The 13,771-nt window shown below is 40.1% G+C and overlaps 1 protein-coding gene across 4 annotated transcripts; it reads right to left on the bottom strand.

Moving 5' to 3' along the window:
* Positions 1-109: 109 nt before the first annotated feature.
* usp5 (ubiquitin specific peptidase 5 (isopeptidase T)) lies at positions 110-13,767 on the bottom strand. 4 transcript variants are annotated; one of them, XM_005455474.4, is made up of 20 exons: positions 13,629-13,767; positions 12,940-13,068; positions 12,773-12,839; positions 12,538-12,665; positions 11,185-11,330; positions 10,692-10,876; positions 10,482-10,576; positions 7,996-8,189; positions 7,706-7,777; positions 6,809-6,896; positions 6,523-6,648; positions 6,085-6,238; positions 5,782-5,944; positions 5,601-5,689; positions 4,539-4,724; positions 4,091-4,234; positions 3,856-3,998; positions 3,026-3,176; positions 1,709-1,793; positions 110-957 (listed from the first exon to the last, which is right to left on the bottom strand). In XM_005455474.4, the coding sequence occupies exons 1-20, from the start codon at positions 13,734-13,736 to the stop codon at positions 864-866; spliced, it is 2,547 nt and encodes an 848-aa protein (XP_005455531.1). In that variant the 5' UTR covers positions 13,737-13,767; the 3' UTR covers positions 110-863. The 4 variants fall into 4 exon arrangements, with proteins under 4 accessions (XP_005455531.1, XP_005455534.1, XP_025767549.1 ...); XM_005455477.4 differs by having other exon boundaries at positions 4,596-4,724; XM_025911764.1 differs by having other exon boundaries at positions 12,773-12,836.
* Between the last annotated feature and the right edge of the window lie 4 nt (positions 13,768-13,771).

Below are 13,771 nucleotides of genomic sequence, written 5' to 3'. Positions count from 1 at the left end.
GAAACTGCACATTTTCAACCACAAAATTCCAGTTCATCATACTTTTGTCTGTAGTCAGGATGTGAAAATAAAAAAGAGAAGTTGTATAATGCAAAAGGACAGACCGCACTTTATTTGACAGAAAGACAATTATTTATTTGCCACAGCAGAAGTAACAAAGCATTTCTGTTCAAAAATAAAAACAAAATAAAACAAGAATCACCCAGATATCACCCTCACCAAACTGAAGGAAAACAAGCTGATTTGGTGCTTTTCCTTTTTGTAACACACATTTGTTTTTATTCTTCTTTTTTTTTTTTTTTTTTTTATTCACTGACATTTTCTCTTATTGTGGGTGTTTAACTCTTTTGTCCTCACTAACAGGTAGAGGAGGAGTGATGACACCAAGCTGCAATCATCCAATGAAAGAAGAGGGGACCGGAGGCGGCAGTGACCACTGATGGCAGTGGAAATCAATAGTCGGGGTTAACAAAACCAGTGAAGGGACTCAACAAAGTCGCTAATGTTTGGGACTTGTTCCCTGAAGCAGGTTTTCTGAAATCATTTGTGAGTTAAACTTGAACAGATGGCTGACCGATCATCAAGGCTCAGGAAACAAACCAAACCTGCTCTCTGAACAGACCTGTGGTTTGTAATCGGAGGATTTCAAGAAAAATATCAGCCCAACATCTCATCTGTACATCTGCACCAATTTATTGAGTGTGTAATACGCAATCTGAGAGACTTATTTACACTTTTGTCAGTTGTGAAGCGTGCCGGGACTTTTGTAAGAGCTTGGTGGAGTGCAACTATGAATTTTGTCATGGGTGTTTGTTAGCGTTCACGCATCTTCTCGTTCACCTAAAGTGTAACGCTCCTTTGCTTCATTCAGCCACCCTGCGGTAGAAGTAGAGGTATCCCAGGTCTTTGGGAGGCTTCTCTGAAGCGCACACCTTCTGATCGTTGAAGATCACCCATCTGTGAGACACAAAGACAAAATACAGTTTACAAAGGCCTGTTTAACAGCACCTCCAAATGAACAACTCTTTTCATTAAAGCACACATTAAAGCAGGACTCATTAGTAGAAATTGATCCATTTTCATTATTAAGACATGAAACAAACATTTTTCCTTTAGTTATGTTGGTGACAGATGGATATAAATCCTTCAAACCTTCACTTCTTTGACAGATTAACACGTCAGACTGTGCACATCAGCAGCCATGAAATGAGCTTTGTCAGAGCAGATGTGGAGTATGGTGCCCCCTGCTGAAACCCCTCAGAAGCTACTTTATTATCATTTCAATGCAATTCTTTACAGATATTTAGCCTGCACTAGAAAATAAATTAATTAAAAGTCAGGGACCAGGAAGCACATTTAATAAAAAGTTTGTCAGGAATTTCTTTGTGCGAGTGGGGACATGAATGCAGTAAATCACAGTTATTTTGTTGCGGTATTTTTAATGTTATGACAGATGATTTTAAATTTCCAACCGAATCTGTGAAATATTCCTTAAACAACAAGAAGTCTTGTAATAGCCAATATGAACATGAAAGACTGGCTGAGCTAATCTGAAAAAGTATGAAATTACATTTTAAGGAACTGGTCGGGTTTGAGCACAAGTTCTGAATACGCAGCAGAAAGAGACTCATGAGTCTCTTTCTGCTGCTCAGGTGAGAAATGTTGGGAACCACCGTCTCGAACCTCATAATGTGTCTAAAATACTTACTGCTGGTCCTTCTTGATGTGGGCGACATAATGGCCACACATGGTGCTCGTCCCCATGTGACTGATGAATGCAAACAACTCGTATTCTAAACAAACAAGAGAAAAAGAGATTGACTGTAATTGTAAAAACACATTAAAGCATTTTATTAACATAGTCTAAACTAGAAAAATTTGCATTTCCTGCGAAAATGCTGTGTGGATGCCTTAACGCTGAAGCTGTCTGAAGCTTAAGCTGAAAAAGATGAAAAGTTGCAAAAAGTTGTATGGTGGTGAAAAAAAAAAAACATGTCGTTCTGAGCAGGACTTGAACCTGGCCCTCCTTGTCTGAAGGCAGCTACTCATCTCACTGAGCCAAACTCATTCTCGCAAAGAAGAGGTGGACAGACTGACCATTCTGCTGAAATGAGCAGAAGCTGCTGAGAATTGTGCTGATGAGAGGTGAAAAGGCTGAAATTCTGCTTAAAAGAGGTGAATCACCAGAATTTCTGCTGAAAAGAGGGAAAGCAGAAAATTCTACTAAAAAGAGGTGAATCACCAGAATTTCTGCTGAAAAGAGGTAAAGCAGAAAATTCTACTAAAAAGAGGTGAATCAGCAGAATTTCTGCTGAAAAGAGGTTTCTGCTGAAAACACCTGAAAAAGATGGGATTTGTGCTGAAAAGGGGTGAAAAAACTCACAATTCTGCTGAAAAGGGGTGAAGAATGAGCAGTATTTCTGCAGAAAAGACATAAAGAAGCAGAACATTGTGCTGAAAAGAGGTGAATGAGCAGAATTTCTGCTGAAAAGAGGGTTTTTTTCTGAAAACAGCAGAAAAAACTGAAAATTTTGCTGAAAGGGGCTGAAGATGCTCAAATTTGTGTTGAAAACAGTTAAAAAAAGTTTAACTGTGATCTGAAAAAATTGTTGCCATAAGTGGGATTTGAACCCGGGCCTCCCAGTCTTAGAACGGCTGCTCATCTCACTGAGCTAAAACACAGCTCAGCCTGGCGATCAGAAATAAGTGACCACATTGATGTGTTCCATTCATTTCAATGGGCAAAAATATTGCAAAAAATATTCAATATCTCAAAAAGTATAGAAGTTATGAGCACCAAAAGTCATAGCAGTCGTTAGCAAAAAGAGCAGAATTTTTTAGAGTTTGAACGGAGAAAATCGGCTGAAAACTGAGGGAGTAGTTAAGTGCCAAAAAACGGAGCAACTAGAAGAATAAAGATAAAGAATAAAGAGAAACAGGAACACAATAGAACAACTAACGTGAGCAGACACAATCTGATTATAAAGATTATTTCTCCTCTTTCCGTCTCCTCCTATGGACTTACTTCCTGGTCCGTCTCTGACGCGGGGTCCAGGTGGAGGATCCCTGCCGCCCTCGCTCTCTGCAGCTGAGCGACCTCCTTCAGACACATCCATGGACTCCAGGTCATCCAGGTGAGAGAAGATCCAGTCTACTGCCCGGTCCAGGACGTTACTCTGTGTGACAAACATCAGTCAAGAGTCAAATAATTTTTAAGCTTAAAGCTAAGTCTCTGTTGATCACAAATACTTCCAAGAGTCTAACTGTTAGAGAGCAAAGACAGCTGATGAAAGATTAGAGGACAGGAGCAGCACAGAAAGACTTCTTAACACGCTGTTAGTATTTGCTCTGGGGAGAAGTAGCTGCTGTGGTTGGCTGCACTCCGAGTCATCAACCATTTCCTGAAGCTCAAATGTGTGCCAAACACCTTTAGATAGGCTAAGCTATATGAGGTTTTGTGAGAACTACGTCACCATTTACAAGAATCTTTCAGGAGTCCCTGAAGAGGGAGGAAGATCAATCCAACCAAGTGCTCACAATCAAGGTGTGTCAGTGAACTTCAATCAGTACCCTATGTCCCACCCCAAGCCAGATGGATCATGTAATGTCAAGCTACAGCTTTCATGCTGCATGCAGGCAGCTTTGGTCTAGTGTTTTTATATACTATAGATTTTACTTACTACTGCACTTGTTCTAGCCCTCAGTTCATCATCCCTCTCCCTGTAATCTAACTTTCTTCTCATTGATTAAAAAGGAGACAGCAGAAACTGTGGGCCTGAGATGCTATTAAGGAGATCCCCTCTTTTAAGGCACAAAGCCCTCTTTAACAAAAAAAAAAAAAAAAAAAAATCTGACCGTTGCTCGAAGTGCTTTGGTTGCCTGGTCTCGGCTGAAGCCCATAGAGACGATGGTTGCCAGGTGCTCCTCAGACAGGCTCTCTGTGGGTGTGGTTCCAGGTCCAGAGCTGCAGCCAGGCAACACCAAGGGGGCAGAAAAGTCTGCAGCCAATCAGAAGTAAAAGGGAGATGTGAAAAGCAATAGTCATGGTGAGATGGCTTGATTTTTGGTAAATCACTGTTGGTCTACACACCTGGATCATCCATGTGGCTCATGATCCAGTTCATGGCAGCATCAATTCCAGTGTTCCCCGTGTAATACACCGCTTTCCTGCAGGCCTCTAGTGGGAATCCCATTTCACATAACTGGGACACAGTGGAGTCGTCGAGGACTGGAGCTAAGAGAGAGTTGAAAACAGCTGAATTACTTGGATGTCGTTTTTGGTACAACAGCACAAGATTTACAAAAGGAAAAAAACAATATGAAAATGAAATGTTGTAACTTAAATTAATGTAAACTTAAACTGATACTCAGCAAGAAACAGAACCAAAACCTTGTTTTGAACCAAAAAAATGTTTTTTAAAAAGGCAACTGAAGGACGCGTGAGAACAGAAAAGGCAGAAAAAAAAGAAAAGAAGGAAACAAAAGTGGGCGAATGAGAGTGAGAGGGAGGAGGGAAAGAGCAGAAATGACAGACTGACACAGCAGTGGGGAGTAGAGCGAGTCGTCCTCCTCGTTGCCATGGGAACCCAGGATACCTTTAACCTCCACATCTGGTGTCATGAGTGGGGGCGGGGCCACCTCTGGCAGAAGCTCCTCCCCTGGCTGCTGGCCAGTTGCACGTAACCCGCTCAGGTCCAGAGTATCAGGAACATCGATGCTCACGTCTGCATTAGAGAAAAGTCACACTATTACAAACCACCTGAAGTCACTCATCATCAAGTACAATTCAAAATATCAACTTCCTGTCAATTGCTAATGATGAAAAAAAAAAAAAAAAAAGTGTGGTTTTTTTTAACAATATATATCGATTTTATTGCAGTTTGAAATGTTGTGGTGGTTGTTTCCTAGTGAGAAATCTCATTTTCAGTAATCTACAGTTTCAGTAATCAAAATATTTTAAGCGTTTCTTTGCAAAATTTTAAATGTTACACATCTACGATTTTTTAATATTTTGTTTTACACTGAAGCATGGAAGCAGCAAGTATTTGAAAACAATAACAAACAGACAACCCCTCCTCCCCTCAAAAAGACCAACCAACCAACCAAAAACTGCACTCCCTCATCCTCAGAGTGGTGACAGAGTTCCCATTCACAAGTGATGATGGGTCAGTAGTAATGTAGGCACTGTCTCGTACTACTGTGGTGAAGGAGTTTTGTCTGTAGGGTTAGGAATACCCTGGTTAGCCTGCCACTACCATGACAAGACTTCACATGGGAGGGATGAATAGATGTATGTACAGCCTTTGAAATCTCAACAATGTAGCATTGCTCTCTCATTTTATTTTGCAGCACCAGCATTTAATTTAATGTTTTTTTTAAATAAACAGCCTATTTTTGTAGGTTCTCCATCACCTCTTTTTCTAATAATGTCTGACTGAAGCAGGTGACCCTCAGTTCGGCAAAAAAAAAAAAAAGTAAATAGTAAAAAGGGTTCATAGTAAACCCCTCTGACGTGCATGTTTGTACACAGAAATTTCTTTTTTTTTTTTTTTTTTTTTTAATGTTTTCAAAACAAAAATGTAACCATATCTTTTGCTCACCCAGTTTTTTGGGCACCCAGTCAAGACCAAAGGTGAACTTCTTAATCTGGATAACCAGGTGGTCGGGGAAAGAGGCGAACCGGGTCGTTCTGATAAACGAGAGAAAGGCTGTCATTACTAGAGATCTTTTAAAATCTGTTCCAGTTCACTACTTCCATTGTGAGGGTGTCTCTCTTCATACTTGGTAGCAGTAGTTTTTCCTTGAACAGCCGAGCTCCAGAAGTCCGTGAGGATCTCTGGTTCGCTGAGAGCCGCCATGCACGCTGTGAAGGGGATTTGTGCACGCACTGTCGGAGCTGACGAGTCCCCCTCTTCACGGCGGCGCTCAGCCTCCTGAAGCTCTTCTGTTATTTAAAATAAATAATAACAATAATAATAATAATAATGATAACGGGTTTCTGTTTAATAAAATGCTCAAGTCTTCAAGTCTAAATACTTGGAAAGATCAAAATGTTAATGTTGCAGAGATTGTCCTCATCCTCACCTGTGTTGGTAGCCTGGTCCATGGGCACGGGCAGCTGAACGATGTAATCCACCCGCTGTGTGTATTTGGCTTTCTGTGACTGCTGACACACAATCCGCTCCTCCACCAGAAACCTGAAGGCTTCAGACGGGTTGGACCCAGAGCGGCAGTTTCTCTGTAGGAAGAAGAAAATGGATATTTAAAACAAAATAAGAAGGAAAAAATTAAAAGTAAAAGACAGTGGGTGGCCCTTTAGCTCAGTGCTTTGAGCGGGCGACCACATGCCATACGGCTGAGAGTGGCCGGCCCAGGTTCGAGTCTGACCCGTGGCCCTTTGCCACCCATCTTCCCCCTTCTTTCTGCCCCCACTTTCCTGTCCTCTCTTCCTTTCCAATAAAGTTGAAAAAGGCAAAAAAAACAAACAAAAAAATAAAAAATACAGTGAGAGTTATACTTTACCTCCACCATGTTTATGAAGTGCAATAAAAACTCCTGAGCATCCTGTTGTCGATTGGTGGAGAACTCCGGGTGGCCCCGCCCAACAAGTGCTTTGAACATTTGCGGTGCTATTCCGATTTGGTCTCCCTGAAAGCAAAGCCGGAGCAGAAGGATTTCTCAGTTGTGGGAGCCATCATTAGTTGTACTATAGTCTCACTCACTTCTGAGCGAAAATCCCAGCATAAGGGACAGATATTTTTCCAAACCTAGATTTCTGGATCCAGTGTGACTGATTCTGTCTGCTTACCCTGGGTTCAGCTGCACCATTTTCCTCTCCTGGGTCTGGTGCTGGTTTGGAATAGTCTCCTGACAGCAGACCATAACCGAGCTTGGCTCTGTAATAAACAAACAAGCTGACAAGCTGCACATCCAACAGGATCCCACAGCCTCATGCAGGTGGTGGATTTAAATATAGACCAAGATGTATTTTTTACATTTTTATTTCAAATAACAAGCTGGAAAATCTAATCATGGAGCTGATATTATTATCTGTGTTGAAAGGTTGCTGCGCAGCTACTGAAAAGCAGAGATTGTTTAGAATAAAGTAGATATGAGTTTAATGAAAACAAGAAAACAATAAAATTAGATAGCAAGTAGACTTAATCTTATTATATCAAACTGTTGATAAAGGGTCAAGTTACATGAGCTGCGTCGACCTTCTGTTTTCACAATAATGGATTTTCTTTAAAAGCAGGCTCTTTAGTTGATTTCCTGCTGTGCTACTGAAACAACAGCAAACAGGTGTCGATGTAAGTCTGTCTAAAAATAGCACCTTTCAATAGAGAAAGGCAGTATTTACACATTAAAAGACAATTATCACACTTGAAAATGCAGCTGCCAGGAAAGCGCACAACTGGGTTCGTTGCTGACAGCTGGCACACTGTAAATGTGCCTGTGTATATTTATGCAGATGGCTTATTTGATTTTACAGTGTGTGACACCAATATCAGGAAGCCATATGTGTGTATGTAAATACATGTGCATGAAAACTAAGGTAGCACGAAAACACGTCTAACATTTTAAAAAGAGCCGCTTTCACTCTCCTGCAGTACAAATGAGGGGTGTTTTTGGACATTTAATAATTATACAAAAGCTTGTAGTTTAAAATTTAAAGGAATTTAAAGGAAATTTAAAGGAAACTCACACTTGGGTTTTGAAGTCCTGGGTTGGGTCGCTCGGTGCTTCATCAATTATCTTGTCGATATTAGACACGTACCTGTGAGGTATGGACAGAAAAGCTGGAAGGAAATTCTTTGGATTCATCTTAAATGTTAAAGCAAAGTATCAGACAAATTTTCACCTTTTAGGTGAATATTGACTAAAAAGCAACATTTTTAATTTCAGTTTGCCATAAGAAATAACATGAGACACACAGCTGGATGGGGACTGTAAAAAAAAAAAAAAAAAAAAAAAAAAAAAAAGGAGGTTACTGACTTGCTCTGGAAGTCTGGGATGGTGAAGAGCACTTGCATGACAGAATTGAGGTAGCAGCTGTTTCCCAGGTTCTTCATGCCAGTCAGGCCGGGGCCAAACAGGGGGCGCAGGGTGGTCCCCGACTCCTGGATCACCTCCCACTCTCCCACACGCTGATTCACAGCAATCTCCAGCTCTGTCATTGTCCTCTCAGTCTGAAAGCAGAAAAGCAAATGCAGTAAGTATGGTGGCTGCAATCACACTACGTGGACTGTGTGACTGTATCTGGCTTCAGGACTTTTCAGGCAGAGCTCAGTTAATCTGAGTGGTTTAGAAAGTGGGGACTGCACTGTTTGTGAATGAAACATTGTGTAATCTCGGTTTACACCATGTGGAGGAACACTTCTGTGGCCTAAATACTGAACTGTTAGCTGAGGAATACATTCATATTACTTGCCAAGGCCAGCAGCACCTGCTGTTGCTGTATGAATTCAGTTTGAATCACTACACCGACTGCTCCATCAGTTAACACAGAGGCCATCCAAATGACTATGAATTTCATTTCATGTCATTATTTATTTAAAAGGGACAATGCAATTTAACATAGTTCTAATGTGAAGCAAGAAACTGATGTGCTGCACAGAGTTTAGAGCTCTTGCTAATTTTCAGTCAAATTCAAAATTCAAAATAAATTTTACAAGACTCTATGCAGTCCAATTAAAAACTGAGCATACCCTTTCTGCTTCCATAGTAATTAAGAGGGTTTAATTGATTAACTGATTATCAGTAACAGTAAAAGATTATCAGTGACCACTATAAAATCAGAGGATTTGACCATTTGTAGGCAATCACCCCAAAGTCAGGCCACATAATGCTCAGAGACCCCAAAAAACCCAAATGCTACATCTCAGACTGTACAAGCCTCAGTGTGTTAAACATTACATTTAATTACAGCATGATTAGAAAATGTATGGTTTGTTTTTAAAGGTTTCCAGGAGAAAAAAAAAAAATCTTGCTTAAAAAACACAGCACCATGGCTTAGGTTTGCAAAGTTGCATCTGAACTAGTCACAAGAGTTCTGAGACAATTTCCTTTGGATAGATCAGACCAAAGAGGACATGTTTGACTGTAATACACAGCACCACATACTGAGAAAACCAAACAGCATAAACATCTATCAAGCTCGGTAAAGGGTTGATGATTTGTATTTGTTTAGCAGCCATACAACCTGGGCCCCTCACAATCATCAAGTCAACCATGACCTTCTCTGTTACCAAAGTATTCTAGAGTCAAATATGAGGCAATCTGACCAACAAGTCAAGTTTGGCTGAAACTGAGTATTGCAACAGACCAGTGACACAGTTTAATATTGTTTGGTTTATGATGCAGAACTTTAACCTAAGATGATTTCCTCATAAGAAAGACAATTGTGTAATCCAAACTTGTATTTAGATACTTATTCATTGCTCCCCAAAATCTAATTTTGATTGTTCGCATGTTTATTTTTTTCCTCATTGAGCCAGTCTTATTCCACTTTAAGCATGTTATAGCACATCTTTAATATTTGTGCTGCCATAACTTCTCAACTTAAGATAAACAAAGCATCTTATCTTACAAGTAAAGGGAAGATATGTTGCGTAAGAAAGCAAAATTCTTTGCAAGAGCCTTAATACAAAACATTAAAGAAAAGTTTTTATATTAAGAAAACTGATAAACGAGATTAGGCAGTATGACTCATTAATGACACCAGGCAGGCAGACAAACTATAATATACCACTAACTGCTGTATTCTTTCTTCTGCTTTACTATCCCACAATTCTTTCACCCCCTCGGCTGTGCAACATCATTAGGTGTGTACAGAAAAACATCAGCAAGAAAAGAAATAACATTAGAGTACACAGTGAGAGCTACAGACATCTTAGACAAGACAGCTGTGTAGACTGCACTCTGCATAAGAGGGGAAGCAGGTGGCCAAGAAATAAAAGACAGCAGGGATTCAAAGAGGAAACAGGTGTTGCAGAAAATGAAACAAGGGGAAGTAGGTCAATATGATAAGCAGTAATAATTATATTAAAGAACTATTATATTAAGAACAACATTATATGTAGTTAACAAAAAACAAAAGCAATAATAAATGAAAACCAGATCAGAAGGGGGTGAGATATTCAATAAGAGAAGTATCTTTTTTAAGTGTTTTCAGCTCAGTAGCACTGCAACGTTTTTAGACCTTAATTTTTGCAACACCATAGAATCAATGGCTATCTAACAGACAAAAGTAGGCACCACCATTATTTGGATGTCTGCAAAGGGGGAAAAAAGTCCCATATCCCTGTCTAAATTTACAACACTCCAATCATAAAGCAGCAGACTGATCAATACTTCTATGTACAAGACCTTGATCTAATGCATAACATTAAAAACCAGGAAGAAATCTGACAGCTCTCAACTTGTATTGGTCGATAAGTGATTAAATCCAAAATAAAATCAGCAAGAAAAACAAAACTTACTTTCTCCATGGTCATCATGTCAATGCCAAAGTGAGCCAGGTGCTCTGGTAACTTTGAATCGAGCACCATGTCGTCCTCATCATAGGAATACACATCTGGAAAAACAAAACAGCACAGGGACTGAACTTCAGACAAATGCAAAATCTCTGTAATTTATTTTTAAAGTTAATTAACACAAACCAACTATTATCAAATCGTTTTTTCGCTTACCAGCGCCATCAGGAGTGATGGTACCGAGTTTGACAGCAAGTGGGTAACCGGTCTCCTGGTAGTGGAGAAGAGCATGGTTGTTGCCTCCAGAGCCATCAAAGTACCTGCGGCCACACAGAACTTTGCCATCCGTCAGGTTCATCCAAATGTTCTCCTGGAGGTCACACACCTCGCACCGCCAGCCACTACGACAGACAGAAGAGAAAGCCTCCAATAAACACACTTTCTGATATAAAGATAACAGCCCTTTATAGAGCTTAAATGGCAACATTCTCTCTTTTACAATAGATTACTGAAAAGGGAACCGGATCAATATTGAATCAGTGGATTCTAAATGTAGAAAGGCAGTATCTTGACTAAAATAGATACACCTGTGGCAACTCTATAAGATTTATTGTACATATAGACAGCCAGCACATCTTTTATCAAATTTGAAGAGAATATGTGAGCTGCTGCATGGCAAAATTATTAAATAATAGAGCTTTGACCTCACCTGGGAGGGATCTTGACTCCATTGTCTAGCTGTTTAAGGTCAGCGGCATGCTTCGACTCCTGTCTCACCTCTCCATCCCACTGCTGAACTTGTAAGGTATGAGACACTGAGTCAGCTGCCATGATACCCGCCATAGACAGGGACACCTAGGTGGACAGCAGGGGGACACATTTCAAGAAAATCTCATTTGAAGTCCACTTGCTCTTAAGCACAGAGATTTTTCTTTAAAGAAAAAGAAAACCCCAAACAGACTGGAAGGAGGCAAAAGGTTAGATGATGATAAAGAGATGATATAGTAGCACTATGCATCCTCTCCACACAAACAAACAGGCAAGTAACATGAAACAACACCAGAAATTATTCCACCATGGTAACAAATACAGCTCAAAACAATAAACCAAACATTACTCAAAGAATACACATCTTACCACCTACAATCTAACTAAGTGATTTGATAAAACTTCAAATACTTGATAACTGACAATAGAAAAAGCATGAACTCTGGAAAATGTTGGCAGTCAGGTCTGGACATTGTCTGAAGTGAGGCAGGCAACTTGAGATAATCCACTCCGGTCGTGTTCTCACTACTGGAAATACTCTTGTGAGGTTTAGGCGAGATAGCTGCCTAGGCAAAGCATGTGGAGGGCAGGACACATGCCCACTGTCACTGTGAATTCTCTGGACAATTATTTGCACTATTTACACATAGGAGCATCCAGAGATCTCACACTTTGCACTAGGGAGCTGACGTGTTCAAAAACTGTTTATCATTTGATCTGACTGTGTCACAGTTGAGTGCTCATATCCAACTCAACTGGGAAACAAGAGAAAATGCCTTGTTTATCAACCATAAATCATAATTTACGCCTATATGCATGCCACCCAAGTTCTTGTATTAAAGGACTGTTGAAAAAGTTCACTTGTTTGCTAAGATAATGTAAGGCTGTGTGATTAAGGTAAAAATCATAATAATGATTATTTTGGTCAAAATCTTGGTGCAGTATTATTTAACAAAATTATAGCAAGACTTTTAAAAGATTATGGATTTATTCAACTTTCAAAAACAAATCAGTGGATTTCCTTTCATTTTAACTATAATTTGATGGGAAAAAAAATACATGTGAATGTAAATAACAAAGAAAAGGGATGGGTTTCCTGTTTCATGCCACACTGTGAAACAGGATGTGGCATTAAAATTATTTTGTATCAGTTATCTTGTTTGATAATCGAGCATATAGTTATGAGATTTCCAACATTTGAAATGAATAAAGCACATCTTATCTTACCATCTACTGCCATACTGACAACCTGGGAAAAACCTGAACAGACTAGAAAACAAACATGACCTCTCACCCGCTCTCTTACGACATCAGGCATGGTGGTCAGGTCCTCGGATGTCACCTCCTGCCTGTCTGGCAAAATCACCACTTTTACATCCTCCTCATATTGCTCCTGCTCTACATCAAACCCTCCTTCAATACCTGAAAAGAACAAAAACAACAAGGGTGGAAGCATATGTCCCTCTTGGAAAAAGTGATACCCATAGAGTTAGCCTTTTTTCTAAATACATGTATGCTTATGCACTCACCTATAGCCAGTCTGGTGGGCTTTTTCTTAGGTGGGTGTCCAGAGCCAGAGTTACCATCATCTTCCTTCTGTTGGCATTGAGAGTAGGTGAGAGGACATGTAAAAGGATGGTGCTGATAGAGATAAATGTAATTTAGATCACCGTATTTTAACCATAAAGTGTCCCACCTTGGCCTTACGAGTCCGGGTGATGTGCAAATAAGCCCTCTGACCAGAACGAGCATGGTGCCTGTCAACATACTGACTCCCCAAACCCAGGAAACTGTTCATGCACACATACAGGCCTCCTTCACTCTCCTGTAAAGGAAGCACAGACAGTGTTTAATGCTTATTGTCCTCTCTGTATATCTCGCACCACTTGCAGTAGACTTGCAAATTAAAGTTGGATGCGATCTATAAGTCTTAAGCATGTCACAGCATCAGTTGCTACAATGAAAGTAACTAGCACTCCTGTCAATTTGCTAGCCTTTGCTGTTAAACAATGCTCGTTTATTTTAAAGTCCACAGAAAAATAGTGTCTCTTAAGTGTGACACACTCTGAGCAAAGGTAAATTTACATCATCAATAGTCCTGCAACAGTTGTGACTGACTTAGTTTGACAGCTTACTCAGTTAAACCCACAGAGCTAGCTAACAAGCTATAACCGCTAAGTTTCCATTACATTGCATTATTAGCTTAGCTTGAGGCTAACCTGCTAGTTATGTGAAATGGGGAAAACGTAGAAAAACAGACCATTAAAGTGAGACAGCACTGGCAAAACGTTACGTTAGTGTGAATCACGAAAGAGGAAGGGAATACAACACAGCAACACTGTTTATCAACTGAAGTTTTGATTTACAAAAGGAAAAATGGCTCACCGGTGAGGAAAATGACAAGGCGCATTCGTCTTTGTGGACGCGGTCCCCGGGTTTCGGGACCCGAATTGTGGACAAAACCGACATCAAAAGCTCACCAACGTCCGCCATGACGAAGCTCGCTAGTTCCACCTTGCAGCGGGACA

This window comes from Oreochromis niloticus, linkage group LG11 (genome assembly GCF_001858045.2).
Source record: "Oreochromis niloticus isolate F11D_XX linkage group LG11, O_niloticus_UMD_NMBU, whole genome shotgun sequence".
NCBI classification, from domain to species: Eukaryota; Metazoa; Chordata; class Actinopteri; order Cichliformes; family Cichlidae; genus Oreochromis; species Oreochromis niloticus.
Note: the sequence above shows the minus strand (reverse complement) of the source record. Positions and strands in the feature narration are given on the sequence as shown.